The 25,493-nt window shown below is 32.0% G+C and overlaps 2 protein-coding genes across 7 annotated transcripts; one reads left to right on the top strand and one right to left on the bottom strand.

Annotated features, from left to right (window-relative positions):
* Window positions 1-381: 381 nt before the first annotated feature.
* On the bottom strand, window positions 382-10,895 carry AIR3 (Subtilisin-like serine endopeptidase family protein). Its single transcript, XM_047303520.2, has 11 exons — window positions 10,737-10,895; window positions 10,533-10,648; window positions 10,345-10,442; window positions 10,093-10,257; window positions 8,881-8,989; window positions 4,415-4,949; window positions 2,189-2,283; window positions 1,790-2,035; window positions 1,569-1,683; window positions 1,267-1,480; window positions 382-1,138 (listed from the first exon to the last, which is right to left on the bottom strand). The coding sequence occupies exons 1-11, from the start codon at window positions 10,821-10,823 to the stop codon at window positions 588-590; spliced, it is 2,331 nt and encodes a 776-aa protein (XP_047159476.1). The 5' UTR covers window positions 10,824-10,895; the 3' UTR covers window positions 382-587.
* Window positions 10,896-17,794: 6,899 nt separating this feature from the next.
* On the top strand, window positions 17,795-21,990 carry LOC124829931 (protein ILITYHIA-like). 6 transcript variants are annotated; one of them, XM_088092602.1, is made up of 6 exons: window positions 17,795-18,046; window positions 18,121-18,246; window positions 19,126-19,239; window positions 20,300-20,403; window positions 20,716-20,899; window positions 21,777-21,990. In XM_088092602.1, the coding sequence occupies exons 4-6, from the start codon at window positions 20,300-20,302 to the stop codon at window positions 21,828-21,830; spliced, it is 342 nt and encodes a 113-aa protein (XP_087948728.1). In that variant the 5' UTR covers window positions 17,795-18,046; window positions 18,121-18,246; window positions 19,126-19,239; the 3' UTR covers window positions 21,831-21,990. The 6 variants fall into 6 exon arrangements, 2 of the variants coding, with proteins under 2 accessions (XP_087948728.1, XP_087948727.1); XR_015780206.1 differs by lacking the exon at window positions 20,300-20,403 and adding an exon at window positions 19,627-19,696 and having other exon boundaries at window positions 17,796-18,246; XR_015780207.1 differs by lacking the exon at window positions 20,300-20,403 and adding an exon at window positions 19,594-19,696 and having other exon boundaries at window positions 17,796-18,246.
* The last annotated feature ends 3,503 nt before the right edge of the window (window positions 21,991-25,493 follow it).

Raw genomic sequence — 25,493 nt, 5'->3', positions numbered from 1 at the left:
ATTTCTACAAATAAAATAGATAGTGTTTCTATTATATTCTTTTGGATTGGAGGAAAATAAAATTTACTTCATAAACAACAATTAAAATCCCTTGCTTATTTATATTTTAAGTAACGGTTTTTAATCGTTGTAAATATAGAAAAATATTTTCTTAACAACTTTTAATTTTATAATTTTTTTACAATAGTATATGTATTAACTTGTGATGGGTCTATTTCAAATATACTGTGATGGGTCCATTTCAAATATATAAATCAATAAAACAGTGATACGTAATTTATTATAAAAATTGTTAAAAAAGAAGTTGTTAACTTATTGTTCCGTAAATATAAGTGTGGCCTAAAGCAAGCCAGGAGTAAGAAACTTGCGAGATTTCATAAATAGAAGGATGAACGAGTTAGGTTTTATTTCTCATTGGAATCATACTAATAGTACAGCTAGTAAAATATATGCTCAAAGCCACTTGCAGGTTTCTTTATCAGTGGCAAGAGATCATAAGAATAAATTTAGAACATATATATGATACAATTTAGAAAATTCTACCAATCATTTAGCAGTGCAAATTAAGCTCAATTGCATCACCTACTTCAATTTCTACTCGTGAGAGCCTTCACAACTATTGGACTCCTGACATAATGTCTGCCATCTGACCATATCAGTTTTCCAAACACGTAGTTATTCGTAGCCTTTCCTTTCATGATCTTAAAGGTTACTTTAAAGCGTTTTTCTTCACCAACATTTGTGAACTTCAAGATGCTTGGCTTCACAGAAACAGAGATCCCATTCGGGTTTTGAACGTGAGCAATGTACGTGCTTGGAGAACCAACATTCTTCAATGTCCTCGTAACAGTCACTGACCCAGAGAGATTCGGAACAGTGATTGAGGGATAGTTCAGGTTGAGGAGACTAAATTTCTTGCGGCACACATATGATGAACCTTCTGTGAACACTGAGATCTGTGTCCCGTTGTATCCTAAAGCACATAAGAAGTTTAGGTAATCACCAATTGTTGTGTCATAAACTAACCCGGGATCCATTGCTATGTTTGGTTGTACATGTCCTGCCCCGTAACTGAATGGTGTTGCCATGCCATCAGTAGCATTCAGCAGAGGCTCCACTTCATTATCAAGTGTTGTGGCTGAAAGTAGCGGAGGACAAATTCTCAACATGTTCGGAGCTATATTTACTACCAACTAATCCAATTTGCTTTCTATATATAAGTATTTTGAGAGATGCCATGTTTTATATTTCCAACATATTTTATACCTGTGGTCATGATTGCTGATTTAATAGCAGCAGGACTCCACGAAGGATACGAGGCTCTCAACAGTGCCGCAATGCCTGAAACATGAGGGCACGACATTGATGTTCCTGACACTGAATTATACGAAATCCGGCGCTTATCAAACACTTGATTGGTTGGTCCTTGGGCTTTAGTATAGGCTGCTATAATTGACACTCCCGGTGCGGTGACATCAGGCTGAACAGTGGGACAAAGTAGAGTTGTTAGATACTTATATATCTAAGCCATGACAACAAATTCCAAGGAAAATTATAAGTAATGCCACCTTTAGGATCTCTGGCACGACAGTATTTGGCCCTTTAGATGAAAAAGCAGCCATGAACGGTGCTGGCTTAGTACCCAATTGAGTCTTTGGATGTGTAATATACGCCACTGGGAACCTGGCAATAGATAAACTTGAAGTAGTCAAGTCCATGTTGAAAAGATGAGTTTCATGATTACCGTTTACATTGTTTAAGAAAAATTAGAATATATATGGGATCTTACTTGGTTGAGTTGACGTAATTGAAGACAGAAATGCCGTCAGTGAAATTGATATGAGAAGCAGGAAGAACATGAGGATCAGCTATAATTTCATTGCCACTGGCCATGTTATTAGCAAGGACCATTCCCACGGCACCAGCTAGTAAAGCTTGCTCTCCTTTGTCCACTCTCGCATTTATCCCTCGGAGACATATCACGATCTTTCCCTTCACCTTGTTGGGATCCAAGGTCCCGTTCTGACACAGCACCCTGCATGCGTATTTAAATTTATTTATAGGTACTTAAATCATAAGTAAACCTAAATTTTATTCACCATATTCAGTAATAAGTTTTTTATGTCAAGTGTAATGCTGATTTTCAAGCAATGATGGCAATAATGAGTTTCAGATGTTTTATACTCACGCGTCTTCTGTTCTTGCACTGTCCAATTTAGCATATGTAGCTTTAATAATTGGGTACAACTTGTGTGCCAATCTTGCAGCTGATAAGCTTTCACCCTTCAAATCAAGCAAACAAGATTATTGACTAATGTCTATTTAAACTCAAATCCACGGGATGCCACATCTGCATTTGGAATATAACACACACATATATGGGTCGCTATGTTCACACAAATTCTGAAATCGCTACATATGAAACTATACAAACAATTTAAACTAATGATTTTCATGGTGAAATTGAGTACTTTTCCGGTATTAAATAATATAGTATGTTCAAAACCGAAGAAAAACTTATCAAATTCAAGGAGATTAAAAAATGATAAATCGTGATTTATTGTAGAACCTTAAATTAAATTTAATGATATAATTGTATGGTTATATCTGATATCGTATGCTTATTTAAACTGCATTATCTAATCACATGTAATGTTTAACACTTTGTTTCTTTAAATGAAAGTTAATAATTGAAAATAAAAAGCATATCCACCTCAAATTAAACTTGAACAGAAAATGAAAGAATGACCCATAAAAAGCGACCTCAAATTACCAATTATAACTTTAATCTTATCATTTCTAATTTACCTTCATCCAAATTACAAATCCTGAACAACAAATATAATGAACATAAAATGTAAGCCTACTTCTTTAATTTTAAAGAATCTTTTTTTTTTTTGTTTCATTGCTTTTTTTTGTAGTTATTTTCTCCTAATATTCTTCTTTTTAAAAAATCTTATTGGTTAAAATGACACTCATCCACAAAATAATAAATTCTAATATCAGTTATACTTTGTATATAAATCTAAATAAGATTTAAATATTTGTTCCGTCCATCAAATTTTATATATTATTTCTAATGAACTGACTAAATTTTCCATTATTTTACTCTACTCAACATTTGTCGCTATATATTAATATAAGTGACATAACTTTTTGAAAGTTTATTAAAAGTTTAAATACGTTTTTAGTGGTCCCAAACTAAACTTGTTTATTTTTGAATTTTTAATTAAAAATTTATATATTTCAGTACTTTCATCTTTTTGAAATGTTAATTTTTCCTTGAACCATTTCTATTTCATTCTCACAATCTAAAATCTCAGTTAAAGGCGCAATAATTAATTCCTATACCAATTAAAAGAAGCAATAACCAAAGCTTATCTAACATACTCGGAATGGGTAAACACCTTTCGACATGAGTACCATAACTTGTGGGAGACCAAAACTAACGACATGAATGCTTGTTGGTAACTCTTTTTATTCTTAAAGCAATATCATTTATATAAATATATTGTCCTTCCAAAAATATAGGAGTTAATATAAATTTAATAATCTTTTAAAAAAATAGTATCACACTCTATTAAATCTATATGACAAATGCTGACTACACCACTATTTATGACATCATCAACATCACTGATTAATGTCATCTAACTTCATAGATTATAAATAGCATTATATAAAATCAAACAACTACAAAAATAAAATAATAAATTAAAGAAAAAAGTATTAAAATATTAAATTTAGACTATTAAAAACATAAATTAAAACTTGAATAAACTTTGAAAAAAACACATCATTCAATTACATTAATATAACAAATATTAAGTATATTATTGTATGTCATATAATTAATATAACTAATTTCATTTAATTATAAGAATTAAAATTAAGATTTTTCAAAATCAAAGCCCTATAAGAAATTGAATTTTTTATTTGGAAGTGTCACACCAACAGTAAGAATTGAAATCAATATGGAGTTTGGATGTTACTTAATGTTCGTGAGGATGTTAATAATTACTTTTAAAAAAATGTCAGCGATTTTTTTATAAGAATTTTAAAATAGAGAAATACAAAATAAAATCATTTATATAAAATTATTTCTTCAAATTTTATTGTTATTGTATGTAAGATAATTTTAACATTAAAAAAGTCAATTTTGCATGCAATCCAAATAATCTTTACATAAGTCGAAGGAAAACATTTTTTTTAATATTATTTATATCATGTGAGAACCCATTTTAAAGGTATTTTAGTTATTAAAAAAAAATTAAATTTTTTATTTGTAAAGAAAGAAAATTTTAAAGATAAATAATGCATGTAAATATATGTAAAAAATTGTTGAAATAATAGTAGCCTGACGGGAAAGCCTTGTTGCATGGTTAAAAAAAGTAGTGGGAAAAAGAGAAAGCACCTTCAAGGTGATATTGTTACCGAGGACAACATAAGCTGGGAATTCTCTATCCATGGTGCTGGCGGCAACCGTGACATGCCAGGGTGCAAGATTTCTCACAGTGGCATCGGCAGGCCCACTATTCCCGGCGGAGCAAACCACCACGATTCCTCGACTCGCGGCATGGAATGATCCAATCGCTACGCTGTCATTGAGCAGGCTTGAGGCGGACCCACCGAGCGACACTGACAGCACGTCCACACCGTCGTGGATGGCCTCGTCAAACGCGGCCAAGATATCAGCATCGAAGCACTCATCATCGGCAACGGGGGGCCAGCAGACCTTGTACGCCGCCACGCGGGCTTTGGGAGCGCCGCCCTTGGCTGTTCCGAAGCCCTGGCCGAAGACGCTAACTCCAGGAACGGCGTTGCCACCAGCTGTGGAGAGAGTATGGGAGCCATGGCCCTCCTTGTCACGTGGGGACTGAAAGGAAGAGTTGAGTGGGCCCACTGCCGAGGCGTAGCCCTTGTTAAAGTACCTTGCACCGATTAGCTTCCTGCATACGCATTCAACATGTTTAACTTGGTGTGTTCAATTCAAAACATACATTGTCTTTCACGAGGAATACATGGTCCTCACAGTTCCAGCCTCACGAAAGATTGCAGCACTTGTACCATATGTTTCTTTTCACAATTATTAACCTCGTTGCTGTTTGTGTCGTTTAATAAATATATAATCAATAACATTATTTTAAATAATAAATATTCGGTCATGTTTACTGAACAGTATTTCTACATTGGTTCAAAATAATCTTAAAAAAGTTAACGACATCTAACTTTCTCTTATATTGTAATATCTGCTTTACAGTAATAATATTTTCTCTTTCTATCTTGCTCCTTACCTTTCGTTACATGACTTATTATCATAAATTTTTTACATAAGTTTATTGATGACGAATAAAAAAATAAATTTATTTTTTCTAAAAGGAAATAAATGAAAATAACCTTAATTCAATTTCTTTCATTGTGAATCATAATGCTAATGATGTAATTATTTATTTTTGTTTTATTAGTAACAATGTTTAAATAAATAAATATTAAGTATTATTTTAATTTTCTTAAAATTATTAATTAAGATTTTCTAATGGTAAGAGTCATAAATTTAAGTATTAAATTAAAAAAAAAACATACCCACACAAAATTAAAGTATAAATAAAAACCTGTAAAATTATTGTTTTTCCTAAAATCTTTGAAATTTTTGATGGTCTTAAAAGGAAACTAAAAAAGAGGATGTTACTAATGTACTTTAACAATTTCTTTAAGAAACGTGGTATTGGTAAAATGTGACGAAGATTAAATTGTTAAACTGCACATCATTTCCCTTTATCCAACTTCTGATCCTACACACTTTAGTTTTTAAATAAAAGTTATTTAATTGTTTAGAATACAAAACTAGTTGTTCCTAAACAAGTTTGTTCTACATTTACCTTGTGATAGATAAGGAATTATAGAAATTTCAAGAAATTGAAATATGTGATATTTGAATAATTTACAATTACATTCTCTTTGTTTCTTAAATAATTTATTTAATGGAATAACTGAAATATATTGTATTTTTAATTTTTTATTTAGATAAAATAATTTAATTTTTTTAAGTAAAATTTTATTTTAAAAATATTTGGATAACTCCATTCCGTTTGGAAAGTTTTGTCTCTGACTTTTGACATTACAAACTCATTTTCATTTTAGTCAATTCGTTTTGATTTTCAATTAAAAGTAGGTAAGACTAATTTCATTGTTATTTATTTATCCATGACGAATCCGCTCGACCTTGGATTTACTTAAACCGGGTCGATCTTTAATATGTGCCACATCAACTTGATGTTCCACTCTCATCAAATTAATTTGTCTTTTTCAAATTTGTTATATTTCTCAAAATATTTGAAATTCTTTTATAATAATTTGAAACATCTTTCAAAAAATTTTAAATTTCATGTTAGTGTAAAAAGTTTTAAATTGTTCAAATAAATTAATTATCCTACATTATCTCGATCAAACACAACATTACCTTTATAAATAATTACTCAAACAAATTTTATTTTATTTTTAAATTATAAATAATAGAAAGAAGTTTACTTTGAACTGATTCGCAAATCATTTAACTAATCGTCAAATTAAATTTGATACAGAAAAAATAGTGAGTCGAGAAAGTTTAACTTAAATAAAAATAACTTAAATACAAATTAAAATAAGAATTTAAGCAAAATAGACGAGAAAGTTTCTACGTAATTTCTAAATTAAAATAGTATTGATGTTACTTATATTCATACAAAAATACGAACACATCTACCCGAGCACATACACATATAATAATAATAATCTTAATATAAATTAAGTTCAGAATTTTTGTAAATAAAAAATAAAACGAAGGTACCTTTTTTTCTTATGTTTGGTCTTCTCTTAGTCAATTTTTGAGATAGGCCCGCTCAGTATAAAATCGAAAAGGGTTTGGATTATCCTATATTTTCAAATAAAAAAATAAGGTTTTGTTAGATATTTCAAGAGAATTGTCTTGTTTAAAACAATCAACGTTTATTAAATTAAAGTTTAAGGTATTAAATTATTTATATTATAATATAATGGGTTTATTTAGGAGGAGTTCATTAAAGAAAAATTACAATTCTTGTAAAGAATTAATATCACTTTTAATTCAAAAAAACAGTGAAATTTTTTTTATGATACAAATTTATAATTTCTCATACTAAATAAGTTCTTTTTAAGAGGATTAGGAGAAGCACAGGGAGACATTTTTCTCACTTTCTTTAAGTTTGTTTAGCATTCATTCGTGATTGTTTTTAACTTTATTAATTAATTTTGTAGGTTTGCTAGTGACACTTGTCCTAGTTTGTCACTCTTTTAGAGGAATGAATGTTTAGGAGGATCCTAGCCCAAAGGGGTGTACTCACTCACTCCTGCTTTTGCTAAAAGGACCTTTAGAAGTAGAAAATGAGAACATCTTTGGAGGAGGGACCACTTTTGGACTGCATATACATTTGGAGGAGAGAGAAAATGCACTTTATGATGATATTATGATTAGAAAACATTTCGCTTTATACGACCTATCTCTCAATCATTAGTTTTCTTGAAGACCCTTTTTGATTTTGCTATCTAGTGTCCTTTTATTTTGTATTATTGCTAGGAGGTCTTTCTCTTAGCTTATTTAAGAGGATTCTCTCCAGTTGAGAAAGGTTGAATATTTTGAGTAGTAAAGTAATTATGCTTCAACTAATCTTAAGAGTTAAGAGTTGAGAAGTCTCTTCTTAGAGTGTTCTTGAGCTTTCTAGTCCACCTCCAACCCTCAAAGTGATAGTCAGTCTCTTATTTTTATCTATGTCCTTATCTTTTTATTTTTTGTCGCCATTATCAACTTATTATCTTTACTTGTTGTATTTTTGTTTTTGTTTTCATTAAGTTTATTAAAGTGAATCATCACATCTATATAATTTAGTATATCATATTGTTATGTTGTTGTTATCACAATGATCTAAATTATTAATCAAGACGAATAAAAGATTTTGATATCACTAATAAGCTTTTCAATAAGGGTTCACTATAGTGAAATTATATAAATGTGATATCTGAGCCTAATCCACTTAAGGAATTTATGTCATTTTTAATCCAAAATTTTATGACAATAAATTCATAAATATTTTTTATATAATGTTTGATTTTTCACCTTTACATAATGTGTGACTTAAGCTCATTTTTAGATTATTTCTAACACAATAACATATAGTTATGCTTTGAAAATTTATAAATTTAAGAAGCACACCTTTAAAGAGTTCAATTTTTATTTTTATTTTTCAAGAACTTATTATAATTAATCAATTCTACAGAAAGAAGAATCCATGAGTTTTAAGAATTCTTATATGTGAAATGAAAAAAATCTAATTGATTCTAACTATTGAACGAGGTTTTATCTTTAATCTTCACATCTCCTTATTAAGAAATAGTTTTTAAATTTATGAAAACAAAATCATATAATCAAACATTTAGTGGGCAGTGAGTTTTTGTGATATTTATCTTCCATGTTTTCATTTTCATCGATATGAAATGATACAAATTAATAAGAAAAATGAAAAATGAAAGTTAAAAAATTGCAGTATTGAAATTATTCCCCTAACCCTTTTATTGAATTCTTATTAAAGAAAAGTATATGCCAAAAGTAAAAAGGGTGGGAGGAATTTAAAAAAGGACCAGTGGATCTTTAAAAGAAGAATTACAAAACTAATAAAACATGAGTTCAACTCATATGATATTGACACTATCTTAAATCTAAAACCTTTAAACAATGAAATTATAGGTATTCATCTTTATATGGTTCTTAGCTTTCTTATTTTTGCTCAAGACTTAAAATCATATTGAGATACCTAACAACATATAGATCACTTTAACAATATCCAAGAAAATAAAAAAAGAAAATTATACCTGTTGCATTGAAAAGTATGATCAAGTCCATTGTCACATATTCCTCTCCACTTTGATGGAATTGGTCCCAATCCTTCTTTACTAAAGCTATTTGATTCAGGCCAAACACCTAAAAGTATGTGGTGGGAGCAAAAGATAACAAAATGTGTGGTCAAAATAAGATAAGCATAAACGGATATTTCTACAATCTACCCTTTTCAATCTCATCCAAATTCTTAAAGCCATCATCAGGTCTTGTTTTAGTTCTCATTATACCCCGACCCACACTTTTCACACGTAAAGGTTGGGCAACATTTTGAATTGAAGCTGAAGTATTCGCATGGTGCTCTTATCATTGCACCTTAGACTATCCCCACCTCATAACATAATACCCTTTTGTTTTACCAATATCTAATGAACAAAACTCATAATAATGTATATTTTTGTTCCAATCTATGATTTAGGAAAAACCTTATGCCTCAAAAATATACACATAGACTAAATTTTATGACACGTGTGTGTGCGCTTCAAGTTGTTTGAAATAATCAACATATGACAATACGTAAACCAAGCATTGGAAAAAAAAAAATTAATTTCAATATATACACAAATACATGTATATATAACGGAGAAATGAGAAGAAGCCTAACCCATACTGCATTTTTAAAGGTGGTTGTGATAAAACAACTGAAAGTCGGTTAGTCCGTCATTATTCTCCAAACATCATTCTATTCATTATAATATAACCACAAAAATTTTTGGAACATGATCGGGTTATTGATAACGTTTGTAGTATGGGAAATAGGTGTAATTTATAAATTAAAATATATTGTGAGTGTACTTAAAGCTAATCCCGGGAGATTAACGCAGTTAGTCTATGTCTTAAAGATCGTAAATAAACATTATAGAAAAGAACTCGTCTACAACCTATTGACTACAAGATTCAAATTAACAGTATATTAATGTTATGAAATCAACTTTTTTGAAATGATCGAACTTTGGAAAGAGATTGGTGGTGGGGAATAGGGATACGATGCGATAAACTTTGTCTATCTTCCACGTGAGTGTAGTAGTCAACGATCTAGATAAAAACACTATAACAATAATAAAATAATAATGATAATTATAATAATAATAATAATAATAATAATCAAACCCAATTAATTCGAAGCTGTTGTTGACCACTTTGAAAAGAATAACAAGAGTTTTAAACACAGAAATCAGGAAACTTACCTGTATCCAGGTTTCCAATTATGACTCCTTCACCAAATCTGGCTTTCTTCCAGATTGACCCAGATGGGATCATGCCTTTATGCTCTAGCCCCATGAATTCCCATGATCGAGTGGTGTGTAGCTTTCTTCCTCTGTTCTCAAACACTGATAGCACTTTGGGGTGCTCTACAAGCAAGTTTGAACAAGAAGGGTAGGCTCTTAATGAGAGAAAGGGGACAAAGAGTAGAAAAAAGGAGGATACATTGTTCTTACTTGCTATCTCGGCAGCTACTTCTTCTTCCAAAGTGGCAGCAAAACCATTGATGTGTCTTGTGTATGAGTAAAAGATGGAGTTCTTGGCTGTATTAGGACTACAAAAAAGCAAACTCAGACATTTCAATCGGTGCAAATGTGTATCATACGTGATTTAATAATGTGCTGTAATTGGAGTTTTCTCATACCTTCCTAAGTAAGATCCCAGAAACTCATGGTGTGACTGTGTCACTTGATTGAAGTCAACGAAAGATGAAGATAATTCTGGGCCATGTGAGTGAGCTCCCAAGTACACCACATATGACTACAATTGAAAACCACAAACTAGGATTTGATCTTTTCCACTGTTTTTCTTTTACCTTTATTCAAGATTTGAAATTGCCAGGTCTCACCTTTTTCACTGCAAAGCTGGGTCTGTTCAGTAGACAAACAAGAAGAATTTGGTAGAGAAGCTGGATGGTTGAACTTGGTAGCCTCATTGCTTACCCTATCTAGGAAGGTTCTCCTTCGCTTTTGTCCTTGTTTTTAATGAAACAGAAACATAACCTTATATAAGGTAACAACCTTAGGTTGAGACATTTTCTTTTATTACTAATCAATGAAATTAATTAATATAGAGTGTAAATACTGCTCAATCTCATCCAACTTCCCTTAAAGCTAATATCATGGTCCTGTTTCAGTTCTCATTGGCCCCACCGTTTTTCACGCCTACAGTTTAGGCAACTTTTTGGATCTGAAGCTGATGTATGCACATACCAACTTTTTTATTGGTGGTGACCTTATCATGACATCCTTGGACTGTCTCCAGCTTGCCACCGCTGTAGCCCCACCTTACAGCATAAGCACACCCTTTTTATTTTGTTCAATGGACTGAACTCATAATAATGCCTAGTTCTGTCCCGATATTCTAACTGCGATTTATGACCTTATGCCCAAAAAATATATATACAGACTAAATTTTATCACACATTTTTAATTTTAATTTGTTTAAAATAATATATATATATATATATATATATATATATATATATATATATATATAAATATAACAGACAAATTACAAGAAGCTTAATTATTCACATTGCAAAGGTGGTCCCTTCATGATAAAACAACTGGAAGTCGGCTACTCCGTCGTTATTCTCCAAACATTTTTAGGTTTGTTTTTATCAGGATTTACAACACAGGCTTAGTTAGATGACAAAATTTTAATGGTAGCTTGAAGATTAGAATTGGATCTCTTATTATTCAAAATGAAATCTACTCACAAAAATTTCTTCTATCTTTGAATGAGTAAAAGAATTTTAGAATTTATATAAATATATGAGTAAGAGAGAATGAGCTGTATTTTTTTTTTTTATAATATCATGTATATTTATAAAGATTTTGAGTCTAATGAATTTTTTTTAATAAAAACTGATAATATCAATAGTAATTAATATTAACAAATATAACCTTTTATCCCTCACATATATAATAATTAGTGAAATAATAATAATAATATGATATTTTAATATATGAAATATTATTAAAATATATCATTCATAACAAAATAAAACTATTAAAATTTAAATATATATATATATATATATATATATATATATATATATATATATATATATATATATATATATAAAACATCCAAATATATAGATAAAACTATACTTAAGCATTCTTATATTTATAATAAAATATGACAGTTTACAAGGAGAATAAAGTTAACTTACAGTTATTTTGTAATAACCATAAATTAAAACTTTACAGAAACAAATACAAGTACACATTAAAAGAGCTTATCGATCGGTCATACCAGAAGGGTCTCGACCCAACGGTCCTACATTAATACCAAAGGATTACAAGACCGAACGGTCTTGCTCTTAAACTACCTTCTTCTTCTTCCAGTACTTGTTCCAAAGAGTCATCAAGACCTTCTGCTCACACTCATAGAGTGATCATTGCAAAGACAAGGACGACCGAAAGGACCATATGACAAGACAGGAAAATAAGGATAAGCTAGTGCAATTTAATTGAATATGTAGACATACAATTCATATAAACATATAATACAGTCATACATCTACAAAAATCACACCAACATGTTATGACCGATCACTTTTACTCTGACTGTCTTGACTGTATGAATTCTGTGTAGCTACGATGTTTGTGCACCCGGGTGATGTAGTAGCTGGGATGCCCTCAACAGCTGCCACCCGAGGTTAATCCATTCTGTCCAAGTTCACCTCATGAACTAGGACCTCTTGTCTTTCCCACACATGAGTTACTCTTCTCTACGTGAGAATGAGCAATCATAGAATACCAGGATAAACGCCAAAGCTTTGTCCACATTCATACTTTACCATTCCAATACCAATCATGAGATATTCCTCCACGGAATACTCTTTCATTTCCATACTATTCCATCCAAATCACACTTTAAATATCATCATACTTAATCATCAATACATTAGAATTATGATCATTCCTTATTCATCACATCTTTTAATAAATATCACCTATAACAGTAAAACAATAACCCCACCTTTGAATAAGACCGAACGTGAATGATCAATCCTAACCTATGAACAATACCAAACTGAAGAATATTGTTTAGGTTAATATAACCGAACCCTTAGTGAAAGATTGAGCGGTCTTTCACTTATCCACAGAACAGAACCGAACGGTCCATACTAGGTAAATTTTTTAGTAAATGGCCGAAGACTAAAACATGATCGAACAATACAATCTTTGACCAAACACTATTGAGCTTGCCAAACACTATTGAGCTTGGTCGAACACTATTGTGCTTGGCCGAACACTACAAGCTTTGGCCGAACACTATGAGACTGATGGAGACCGAACGGTTTCTCACTTCCCAAAGGACAAGACCGAACGTAGTTAAGACCGAACACCAATACTAAACCGAGTACTAGTGCAAGTCTGGGCACTACCAAGACCGAGTGCTAATACAAAACAAGCACTACCGAGACCGAGCACTAGTACGAAACAAGCATTACCGAGAATGAGCGCTAATACAGAAAAAGCACTACCGAGACCGAGTGCTAGTATAAAACAAGCACTACCGAGACCGAGCGCTACTAAGGCTGAACAACCAAATCAGCGCATGACCGAACGGTCAACAGCGAACCCTCAGTTTTCTGCATAATTCTGCAGAATTATGAACACATCAATTTTTACCAAAACTAAACATTTTCCCCAACTTTTAATCCTCCAAACATGAATCAAACACATATCTATACTAAACTAAGAATACCTAAACCTTTCTAACATCATTTAGAGAGTTTCATCTTAGATTTGAGAATCAATTATGCAGAATCATTAACTCAAGGACTGAAAATCAGATTTCCTACTTTTTGTATAGTTTCGAGTAATTCAAAGGCTCTAACCAGTTCTAAATAGAGTTGTCAAAACAGGTAACCCAGCCCGATTCGACCCGACCCACCACGGGTTGGTCACTTAGTGAGCCAACCCAACCCGGCTCATTTATTAGCGAGCCAAAAAAATTTGAACCCGACTCGACCCACCACGGGTTGGTGGGTTAAACGGGTTGGCTCATTGGCTCACTTAATTAACTTTTTTTTCACGCTCTTCTACTCAGATTCTTATAACATGTTACTTTGATCAATCAAATTGAAAAAGTAATAATTGGACCAACTGATATAAAAGAAAATAAAACAAAAGAAATATATTGTTATATATATTCTAAGCTATCAAGCATAAAATTTTGCCAATTTAGTTTAATGAGACATATACAACCGTTTAACCAAGAAACTACGTATAGCCGTTAACAAAAATATATAGCACAAGATAAAACTGTCATGCTTGTAGATAGATCTAAAAATAAGATAAAACAAATGATATATTTATAAATTATTCATCTATTAAATTAGAGTCCTGAATGGATAAATCCACAATATTATGCTCTCTTGAGGCATCTTCTTCTTTATCTCCATCTATAATATTATCCAATCTATAATCTTAGGGTTTTATTTCCAGAGGGAACTTTTGGAAAGACAGCCGCGTGAAAGGCTCTATTGCTAAATAAAGGTTGTGCGTTTTGAATAATTAATTTAATTAATTTGATTTCAAAAAAGAAAATAGGATTTGAATAATTAATTTAATTTAATTAAAAAAAATAGATGGGTTGGTGAGCCAATCTGACCCACCACGGGTTTAACCCATATGAGCCGGGTTCTTAGTGAGCCGGGTCAAAATTGACTCGCATAAAAAAATTTACATTTTTTTCCAACCCAACCCCGCTCAAACCCGTGGTGAGCCAAGTTGGCTAACGGGTTTCAACCCATTTTGACGGCACTAGTTCTAAACAACTTGTCCAATATCTCTTTGCAGACCAAACTACCTCGAACACAAATTCTCCAATTTTTATCATTTTACTGCCTCACAATTCTCTCGACAAAACTCCCAGAATTCTACAGAAATGATAACAACATAACCATAGCATTCAATAGCCCACACAAACATTTCGAACACAAAACATTCAACTTTTACATACATGTAGTATCATCAACCAACAATTTTCATACATCATAAATAAATCAATTAAATCAACTAACTTCCCTTACCTCTTAACTGGACCGCACAACTTCCTTCTTTCCAAACATTTGCTCACCACACCAGAAAACCCTAAGAGTATATATATAACTCGCCGATTGGATAGGAGAGACCAACCAAAAATACCAAGAATGAAGTTAGAAAGGGAAAGAGAAGACTGATGAACACATGCAAACAACAAGGCTTTCTTGCATGTGCCAGAAATTCCAGAAAATCACCAAAATCTAAGAAACGAAACTTACCCACTGAAAACCCAAAATTGATCGGTTAGATAGGAAACTCCTGACGTTTGGATCGTCTAGGAAGCTTCTAATCACCGATTAGACGAATCTCCAGTGAGAAAATCTAGAGAGAAGGGAGAGGAAAAGTAGAGTTTTCTGTTTTAGAGAGATACATAATATGAAAATAATGAGACCATCTTTGTTTAAATTTTATATATATTTATATGCTCATGCAACACTTGGTCTCTTTATTTGGAGACACCTGTCCCCCTCATATATATATATATATATATATATATATATATATATATATATATATATATATATATATATATATATATATATATATATATATATATATATAGGGGTTTGCTAACGCGCGTACGCCTGTTTTTTTCAGTTGGTACATTTTAGCAATGTGTACCGGGTTTTAGTAGACAAAAATACCCTTATATATCATGGATTCTAAGTTTTAAGGTTAAGGGTATTTTAATAATTTTCATTCTCAAAACTAAAAAAAAAAAAGAAACCCCCAAACCCTTACTCACCTCTCTGATTCCTCTCAACCCTTTCTCTTTCATCTCTCTCACTCCAACCTTTTCTATGTCATATAGCCCCAATTGAAAAAATCAGGAACACTTGTCGTTAAACAATTTGCCTTTGTAAAGAGTTGAGTCATTGACATATTCACCTTCGGGCAAAGGTTCATTCAAGATCTCTTCAATTTCACCATCTTCACTAACCTCTCTAATTTCATCATCTACATATGTTGAATCATTATCTCTAAAAAAACCCTCCAGACCAATTACCAATTCCTTCCGATATCATTATGCTTGTGAAAATTAGATAAAATTATATACGACAAAAATTATAAAATGAAAACTCATTACAAAATCATTTTTTGTAAGAAAGTGTTTAACAACGAGTGTTTCTAATTTTTTCCAGGCCAATTAGCAATTCCTTTAATGTCATTATGCTTGTGAAAATTAGATAAAATTATATAAGACAAAAATTATAAAATGAAAACTCATTATAAAATCATTTTTTTGTAAGAAATTGTTTAACAGAGAGTATTTCTGATTTTTTCCAGATCAATTACCAATTATTCCTTTATGCTTGTGAAAATTGGATAAAATTATATAAGACAAAAATTATAAAATGAAAAATCATTATAAAATCATATTTTGTAAGAAATTGTTTAACAGAGAATATTTCTGATTTTTTCGAGGTCAATTACCAATTTTTTTATGCTTGTGAAAATTAGATAAAAATAGACAAGACAAAAATTATAAAATGAAAACTCATTATAAAATCATTTTTTGTAAGATTGTTTAAGTGTTTCTGATTTTTTTCAATTGGAGCTACAGTAGAGATGACAGAGAAAAGATTGGAATGAGAGAGATGAAAGACAAAAGGTTGAAAGGAATGAGAGAAGTGAGGAAGGGTTTCGGGAGTTCTTTTTTATTTTTTTAGTTTTGAAAATGAAAATGATTAAAATACCCTTAACCTTAAAACTTAGAATTCATGATATATAAGGATATTTTTGTCTACTAAAATTCGATATACATTGCTAAAATGTAGTAAGTGAAAAATAGACGCACGTGTTAACAAATCCCTTATTTATATATATCTTAAAATATTTTATGATATTTTAGATAAACAAAGTTGAATACAACTTGTGGCCGCATTGCATAAAGTATTGTTGGGCCAAGTGTGTACAATGTTCATTGGAATCTAACGACAAAAGGTTTTGCCTAATCTTTAGTAAATTAAAATTATTGTAAGTATAATTAAAGCGAATCACGGAAAATTAATGCACTTGGTCTAAAGATCGCACACGAACATATATGTATATATATATACACGCTCAGGGTATATAAGAAATAGGCTAACATTACATTAACTCTTGTTGGGTATTAGACAAACCCAACGAGAGAGATGTGACAGTGTGACAGTGTGTTAGGCATCGATTTCGTATTGAACCGAGGTAATAAGCTTATATATTTCGCTTTCACCTAATCCGAAGTCTATTTTGCAAGGGTAACGACCTTTTTTTACTAGTGATAAACTAATAGACATAAGTTTTAATAGCTTTTAATTACAAAAAAAAAAACATTGAATGTAAGTCTATTTACCGTAAAAGACTTAAAATATTCATATTTTTTTCTTAAATTAATTTTGATTTTGTACGAAACTAAAACCTCTAATACAAAAAATTTCCCAAAAATAATATATATTTTAAGCTGTTCATTTTAAGTACATAGTTCAAAAATCAAAATAAATAATAAGATATATAACTTAAAATTGACAGTATAAAACTTAAAACAAAACCTTATTATCAAAACTTAACGTACACATGGGAGGACATAACTTTTTTATTGACGTGTTATTTCAATCATGACCTCTTTAATATAAGAGATGAATTATCGAACACCTAAAATAAACAATATTATTATTATAGAGTAAAGTATTTCTAACAAAAGAATTCATGACAGTGTTTATCGTTATCCATTCACTACAAAAATAATATATTTTAAGAGGGGTTATTTACCGGTGCTTTTAAAAACCCCGGAGAGTTTCGGCGGTTATGACTAAAACCGCAGTTAGGTTTTTTTTAATTATCACTTATTACCTCCAAATTAGTTTCCTCTCCTGTCTGCACCTTCATTTCCCATCCTTCTCCAAAACCCTAGCTCATCCCTCTCTCCCCGTCTTCATCTTGCGTTCTTCAAACAATGCACCGCACCACATTCTTCAAACAAGGCCTCTTTCGTTCGTATTGGTCTTGGTCTTCCGTTGCATTTATGGGCTGAGCGAGGCTCCAATCGTTTGTCGAAGGTTCTGTGCCTCCAACCGTTCGTCATATCTTATGATATTGTGACACAGTTGTGATTGTAAGACATTCCATTTTCATGATATTTTGCTGCAGTAGAAATACGTGTATATACATAATATTAGAAATTTGCAGTTCCAGAACTATGGTGAGAAATGTGTGGCAGAGGTGTGATCCTAAGATGATCAGTTGGCTAATATGAACACCCACGATGTCGTCAAATTTTCACGTCTTCTCGGCAACGAGATTCGCATTCTCAAGGTACAACTTCTCTTTTCTATTTCTATAACCCTAAGCCTATTGATTAAGCTATTAGTTTGATGTGTTCGTTTTCGTCTTCTTAGCATTAGGGTGTCTGAGTTTAATTGAAATTTTTGCTTTGGTTGAAGGAAGAGTTGAAGAGAACCGATCTGAAATTGGAATCTTATAGATCAAGGATAATTCAAAATTTTCAATGTGTTGAAATTCAATTCAATTGAAATTGAAATTTTAAATTCAATTCATCCCGAGAAAGTTATTTATTTTGGTTTGTTTATATTCTCATCCACATTAATTTTGTATAAATTTATTGCTCCCCTGTCTCACCATTTCGGTATGAATCATAGTTGATGCCGAGAATTTTTTCTCTAGTTTGTATAAACTCTCTAGTTTTTTCTGTAATCACTTTCAAGTTTCTGTTTATTCACTTTTCTTTCTTGAAATACATTGAAGAAGTTAAAGCCATTAGAATTTATATGTATCTACCTATCCATCCATTAGAATTTAGTACAAAATCTTTCTAATAATCTATATATGTTTAGCATCGTCCCTTCATGAAAAGATAATTTAATGACCTTGGTGGGGTTGAGTTTTATATTCTCTTACAAAGACAACATGAAGAAAGAGATGATAGGACTTTTATGGCAAAAAACCCACGTTTTGGAAAGTAAATTCCCTGCTGCAACACTTTTGACCAAAATTGGAAAGTATTCTTCTTCACACAGTTCTTAACAGTCCTTAGATACTTAACTTCCAATTAACTTATTTATTCTTCCTTCCTAGCACTGAAAAGCTTTAAAGAAATATTTTATAGAAAAAAGAAGTCTCAAGATCAATATATGGGAAATTTTAATGATATCTAACAAATCTCTTAATTTCTAGGTGACTTTTGATGATGATAAATCAAAAGCAGTGGATTTCAATATTATCCACCATCTAATCCTGGTTTCCAAGCTATTGAAGAAGAAAATCCTCCACTGTTATTGAAGAGCCACGGTAATTCTGGTTCTTGAATAAGAAATTATCACTTTCTATTTAATATTCTTATTTGTTTGTTTGATCAATTAGATGCTGAAAAGGTGGTCTTCCCTTTGCATTCAACCCTTTTATGTAGCTTAATTTCTACTGATCTACATGATAATTTATAATGGACTGCCTTTAAAAATTATAAGTGTATGCTAATACTGCTTGGGTTGTGAGAGCATTGTAATGACATTGACAATACTCTTGTGAAAGTTGTCGTGTGCATGCAACAGAAACTCCTATAAACATAGAGGTGTTATATACTTGTTTTTCTTCTCTGGTTTATTTATATGTTTGTTTTTATTAATACATGTAATCGTTAACCAGTGTTGCTTTCGAGGAATTGGTTTTGCTTTCCAGGACAAAAAGGGAATTTGTTTCTTTCTTGGAAATGGACTTATTTGTGCTCTCTTCATCTTGTATTTATTGGGTAACAATTAATATTTTACATTTATGTTGAAGTTATTTTTTAATGTATAGACTAAATATTTGTTTTAGTACGTAGATTTTTCTTCAACAATACTCCTAAAAGTGTCATGGTTTCATATTCTTTTTCAACTAAAATTCTTCAAATCTTCGTTCAAAAGGAGAAGTTTATTTATAAGTTTGAAGAGATAGTGTGTTGCCCTTAAGAGTAGAATATATAATTTCTTATATGGAACTTAAATCATAGTGTGTACTGAATTATTATGTAAAAGTACTTGTTGTATGAAGTATTGCTTAATGAATCCTTATTGCTCTTATCATCGTGTAAATCTATAATGCACTGTGTTGCCACAAATTCATGATTTGGATTTTGGATTGCAGAGTAGGCCGGATTGGATTGACTACCCTTTCCTTGTAGAATAGGCTATTTGAAAGTTTCTGCTTATTGGTGTCTTCTATGTTTGACTTATTCTTTATTTGATTTGTTTCACTTTTGTCTCCTTTTTTATTTCTTCTACTTTTAGTGCTAGAAATTTAGCATAGCGGGAATAGTTTTTTGTGAACCCTTGAAAATGCACTAGTTTCACACATGCCGAGATTTTCTTAGATGACAAAGCTGGTACAGCAGAGAGTAAAACTTCCAAAACTTCCAAAGAAGAAACACCATCTAAAGATTCTCCAGCAGGACCAAGAGCTGCTTCTAGACCTGCAGTTGGGTTTCCAAACAATCCTTTTGATTTCTCGGGGATGTAAATCAATACCTCTGTTTTTTTTTTCTTATTTGTATCATGTGGTATAATTCTATTTCTTAATATTTCTTAATAAATATGGCTTGTTAATTGTTAATTGTTATTTAGGTGTTCTTTTCAAGACCACTTGTCAGTTCTCACTAACTATTATAGAAGATATTAAACATAGAGTCTTAGTGTTGTATAACATTTCAATCATAGTCTTGTATTTCTGCCCCCGTCATTCTCAATCTTTGCCACTCTGTTTTTAAACTCTTAATATTTGAATTTGCAGTGGTACTGATATTTCTTTGGACCCTCAAGTTTCGTTTGTTCCATCTGTTGAGGTGTTGGTTAAGGCTCTGCTTATGATGTCACCAGCAGCTCTGAAACATGCTCCAGATTCATTTGTCAGAATATTACTTTGCTCACATCATCCATGTGTAGTTGGTAGTGCAAAAAGAGATGTGGTGTGGAAGGTAGCTTTTCTTCATACTTGTGTGTTGTCCTATATAATTTGCACTTAATTATTTAATTTCTAATAAAGACCAACTAGTATAAACTTGGCAGTCTAGAAACCTGGCAACTTGGGCATGTGATCAGTTAATAACCTAATCTATCCGACCTATGCTGCAGTACAATTGAAATGTGTATTGATTATGGTAGGATCTATTTGGAAAATTATGACAGGTTCCATGCCATGTGGACATTGGTCAATTAGTTTATTTTTTGGCAATTGGTCTATCTCTCTTTCAAATTATTGTTAATCCATTATTACTTGAATTTTGATAACCAAATAAAACGGAAAAGTGCATTTATATGTATTATTGTTATAATTATAGAAAAAAGAAGCTGAACCTATATATTATATTAGGAACATTTTTATTTATTTCCATATCATATCGTTTTCATTTGAGAATGTGAAATCTCCTTTATTTATTTTATTGATTCTTGTTTTGTTAATATAAATAAAGCACCTGTGTTTTCTAAAACTCTTTCAACTTATTGTTTATCTTTTTCATAGAGTTTAACATGATATCTAAACCCTCTTTTAAAACTGTGTCGGCTAGATGTTGGGAACATTTTCATCTAAATTATATAATAAAGAAATCTATATTATATATATATATATATATATATATATATATATATATATTATTAGGAACAGTTTTATTTATTCTTGTATCTTATCTTTTTGTTAGTATTGCATATAAAATCTCCTTTATATATTGTATTGATTCCATTATCTTCACAGTTTGTCATTTTTCAACCATCACCGGTAATAATTGTTAAATTCATTTGTATGATTCTTTTTATTAAATATATTACTGACTGATTATTATGTTAATATTGTAGGGATATGATCAAGCGAGCATGCCAAACAATGAAAGTAATGAAGATCAAAATTAGACATTGTTTCCTTTGTAGTAATGTAATGAACATCTCAGTCATATTTTTGTATTTTAATTTAGTATTGAATATCTTTCTTTTTAATATATGAACAATTAGTTGTATGAACATGTTGAACAATGAATATTTTATATATAATAATCCGTTTTTGTTCATATTATTTCATTGTCTGTTTGGTTAATAAAACTAATTTTATCATAATCCCATTTTATTACAATAAAAAACTAAAAAATAAATAAATTTGTATACGTTTTTTGCGGTTTTGGCCCGGTTAACTTTTGTGGTTCTTTTAGCCCCTGTAAGTAATTAGCGGCGGTTTTTTGAAAAACCGCTAGTATTAGCAGGGGTTTTGAGAAAACCGCCGGTATTAGCGGGGGTTTTGAGAAAACCGCCGGTATTAGCGCGGGGTTTTGGAAAACCGCCGGTATTAGCGTGGGTTTTTGGAAAACCGCCGGTAATAGTGGGGGTTTTTGGAAAACCGCCGGTATTAGCGGGGGTTTTAAGAAACCGTCGGTATTAGCAGGGGTTTTTGAAAAACCGCCGGAAATTACTTAGCGACGCAGCTTTTCCCAGGAGTTTTCGTAACCGCGGGTAACATACTTTCCGGGGGTTAAAACCACCGGAAATGACAAAAATAACCCCCGGTAAAAATATAAATTTTTGTAGTGATTTGTCATAAATTTTTATCTAAATAATACTTTTTCATTCAGTATTCTCATTCTCATAAACTAATCTGTATATTACACTCTAATAAAAGAAGGAAAAAAATAATATCATACAACTTATACATAAAATGATATATATTATAAAATAACAACTACATATAATCAACTAAATAACTAAAAAAACATAATATAAACTAATAATTACACGTAATCAAGTCAAAGCTAGAAAAACAATTTTTCTAATATATATAATTATGTGACTCTAATATATTAGTTAACTAAAATATTACTTTAGTCTTCATCTAAAATATTAGTTTGCTCGTTTTTTCTATCTAATATATTGGTTAACTAGTCTTTAACTAAAATATTAAAATATTAATAATATACCGTAGTGTTGCACCTAAAATACTAAAGTATTAGTCTAACCTAAACAAAAAAAGAAAAACATACTAGTGATATAACCTAGTGTGATACTACAATATTAATCTCTAACTAAAATACTAAAACCCATAAAATCTAATATGTGTGAGTCTTTTGATCAAGCAGCACATCTTTTGTAGTTGCAATTTTTCGGATAAATGGCCTCACTATTTTTGAAACTTAGATAATTTTCCCGTTTGACTTTCACTTTTTCCTCGAGTAGAATTTCTAGTTATCCTAACCACCATGTTATTTTTGAGTGCACTGTTTGTAGCTCAAATGAGTAGAGGAAAGAAGGCGAATTTAAAATTGCATCACTTCCTTTAAGTATAAAACTTCATTTTTGTCATGATTTAGTGAGTTCATTTAGCTAACAATGAACTTATTGAATATTTGAATTTAAATATCTTGGTTATAAAATATGTTTTGATCACTAAACTCCATTTACCATCTTAAGAACATATAAATACAAAAAGTATCCGTACTATTTACATGTATAAATAAAGTAATGAAATAATTCCAGATGCACAATTCATCTTAATACCACTCACTACCACCAAAAAAAAATCATAAACAATGTTTCCTTTATATTTAGGCACTATCTATGTGAGTGTTTTATATTAATAGAGAACACTTTTAAAAAAACACTGTCTATTATTGGCCACTGATAGACAACGCTTATTTAAATAAGCGTTGTTTATTATCAACCACCAATAAACAATATTTATTTAAAAAAGCGTTCACTAGTAAAAAAACATCTTTTTAACGCGCTATATACGCTTCGGTTTTACTGGAACCGAAGCGTATAAAAGTGCAATGGCATTTTCGTAGTTTAAGAGAAGTTATATGTCTCGGTTTTAAAGCACCCGAAGCGGAATACGTCTACTACCTCGGTTGGCTCAGAAACCGAAGCATAACGTATACCGCGTATCCTCCTGCCGCCCTGCAAACAAGCTGAAATTCAGATTGACAGAGATATTGCCTCGGGCATCTGCAGAACCGAGGCAGAAAGATCAGGCTATCTCCTCGGGTTGGCGTCAACCGAGTCCTAGAAATTCAAAATTGCCTCTGTATTTTTAATTTTTTTTATTATTTTTTATAGTATAGGCATCGGTTATTCTTTGAACCGAGGAAGCATAGTCTCATATCAGCACTAAATCTTCCAAAACTTTCCATTTCTCTTCTCACACAAACTCTTGTCTCTCACTGTGTTCTCCAACCCTTTCGAAACAGGGTCGTCACCGTCACCACTACTATGCCGTTCAGTCGCCACCACGCCTCTGGTGTTCTCGCGCAAGAAGAAGCCTCCCATTCCCGCAACAGCGTCACTGCCTCCTGCAACAGTGTCGCTGCCTCCCGCAACAGCGTCACTGCCTCGCCGCCAAGCCTCGCCCTTTTCCACTTTTTTCACTTCAAGACTCAGACGAGCTTTCGTTGCGTCACTCTCTCTTTTCCTCCTCGTGGGTTCATCTCTCTTTGCTCAAATAGTAACCCTAGGGCTCTTCCAATCTTTCGTGGGTTTTGCACAAAATTCGATTTTTTTTATTCTCTACGAAGTGGGCATGGTAGGGAATGACGACGCGGGTCACCTCTCCGCCTCCCGAAAAATGTTCTGCCGAAGGTCCTCACAGAGAGAACTGGGTAAGGGTTTTGCGGATTCTGGCAGCGCAGAAGGTCCTCACAGAGAGAACCGGCGATTCCCTCCGCCACTTACACCTCGGTCGCAGCAGAATTGTAAGGCGCGCTCTTGCTTGCCACCGCTGCAACCGCTGTCTATCGCTCGGCCACCACCCCGGGAGGGAGAGGTAATGGTAGCAATGGTGAAAGGTTGAAACTTGATTTGTCTTCCATAATGGTTTCGCTCATGTGTTGAATTGTGTGGGGTTTGTGTGTCCTGTATAATTTAAGGTTGATTTTGTGTACAAAACCGAGACATAATCCTATTCTTTTTGACTCGGTTCATAACCGAGGTGATGGAAGCAGCCTCCACGTTCAAGACTGGAGCGGCTCCTTGGAAAGAATGACGCAGCGGAATGAAGAATGGTTTGAAGGAGTTCGGCGCATGCAAGGTGTTTGTCAGAATGCGTGACAGTGTTTGGATGTGTGTGTGAGGTAGAGTTCTAACTCAGATGGCCTTCCAACGGGGAAGGGAGCTAGAGGGAGACAAGCTAAAATAGCTTTAAGCAATGAACTTGAGAGAATGGCTGGATTTCAGCAGCATTTCATTATCAAACTCAAGTTACATTTACAAGTGATTTGGCTTCTCTTTTATAGATGAAGAGAAACTTGCCTAGCAAGCTACTGGACATATTAGCAATGTACATGAAGCTCTATAAGAAGTGTGCAGGAGAAGCTATACAGCTGGCCACATGTTCCATACGGTAAACATTGAAAACATGCTTTAAAAGAAAGTGGAAACGCTGGTTTGCTTGGTTGGCCGTATGTTGTATATCAACTTTGCTTTTCCAATCCAAAAAGCACTTCCTTTCTTCCTTTCTTTACCTCCTTTGCTTCCCTTAGTTCACCAAGATTCTTTGGTTGATTGGCTATGGTTTTCCACTCTTATTAGTGACCTACA

The sequence above is a fragment of the Vigna umbellata genome, chromosome 6 (genome assembly GCF_029865625.1).
Source record: "Vigna umbellata cultivar VRB3 chromosome 6, Vumbellata_1.0, whole genome shotgun sequence".
Taxonomy (NCBI): Eukaryota; Viridiplantae; Streptophyta; class Magnoliopsida; order Fabales; family Fabaceae; genus Vigna; species Vigna umbellata.
This window is presented reverse-complemented; position numbering and strand designations above follow the sequence as displayed.

Excerpts from the sequence above, each read along its gene's own strand:
- LOC124829931 (XM_088092602.1), top strand. The coding sequence starts at position 20,300 with ATGACAAAGCTGGTACAGCAGAGAGTAAAACTTCCAAAACTTCCAAAG. Across the intron at positions 20,404-20,715 it reads GAGCTGCTTCTAGACCTGCA|TGGTACTGATATTTCTTTGG; the intron begins GTTGGGTTTCCA and ends TTGAATTTGCAG. Across the intron at positions 20,900-21,776 it reads AAAGAGATGTGGTGTGGAAG|GGATATGATCAAGCGAGCAT; the intron begins GTAGCTTTTCTT and ends TTAATATTGTAG.
- AIR3 (XM_047303520.2), bottom strand. The coding sequence starts at position 10,823 with ATGAGGCTACCAAGTTCAACCATCCAGCTTCTCTACCAAATTCTTCTT. Across the intron at positions 10,443-10,532 it reads CTGGGATCTTACTTAGGAAG|TCCTAATACAGCCAAGAACT; the intron begins GTATGAGAAAAC and ends GCTTTTTTGTAG. Across the intron at positions 2,284-4,414 it reads GTAACAATATCACCTTGAAG|GGTGAAAGCTTATCAGCTGC; the intron begins GTGCTTTCTCTT and ends CTTGATTTGAAG.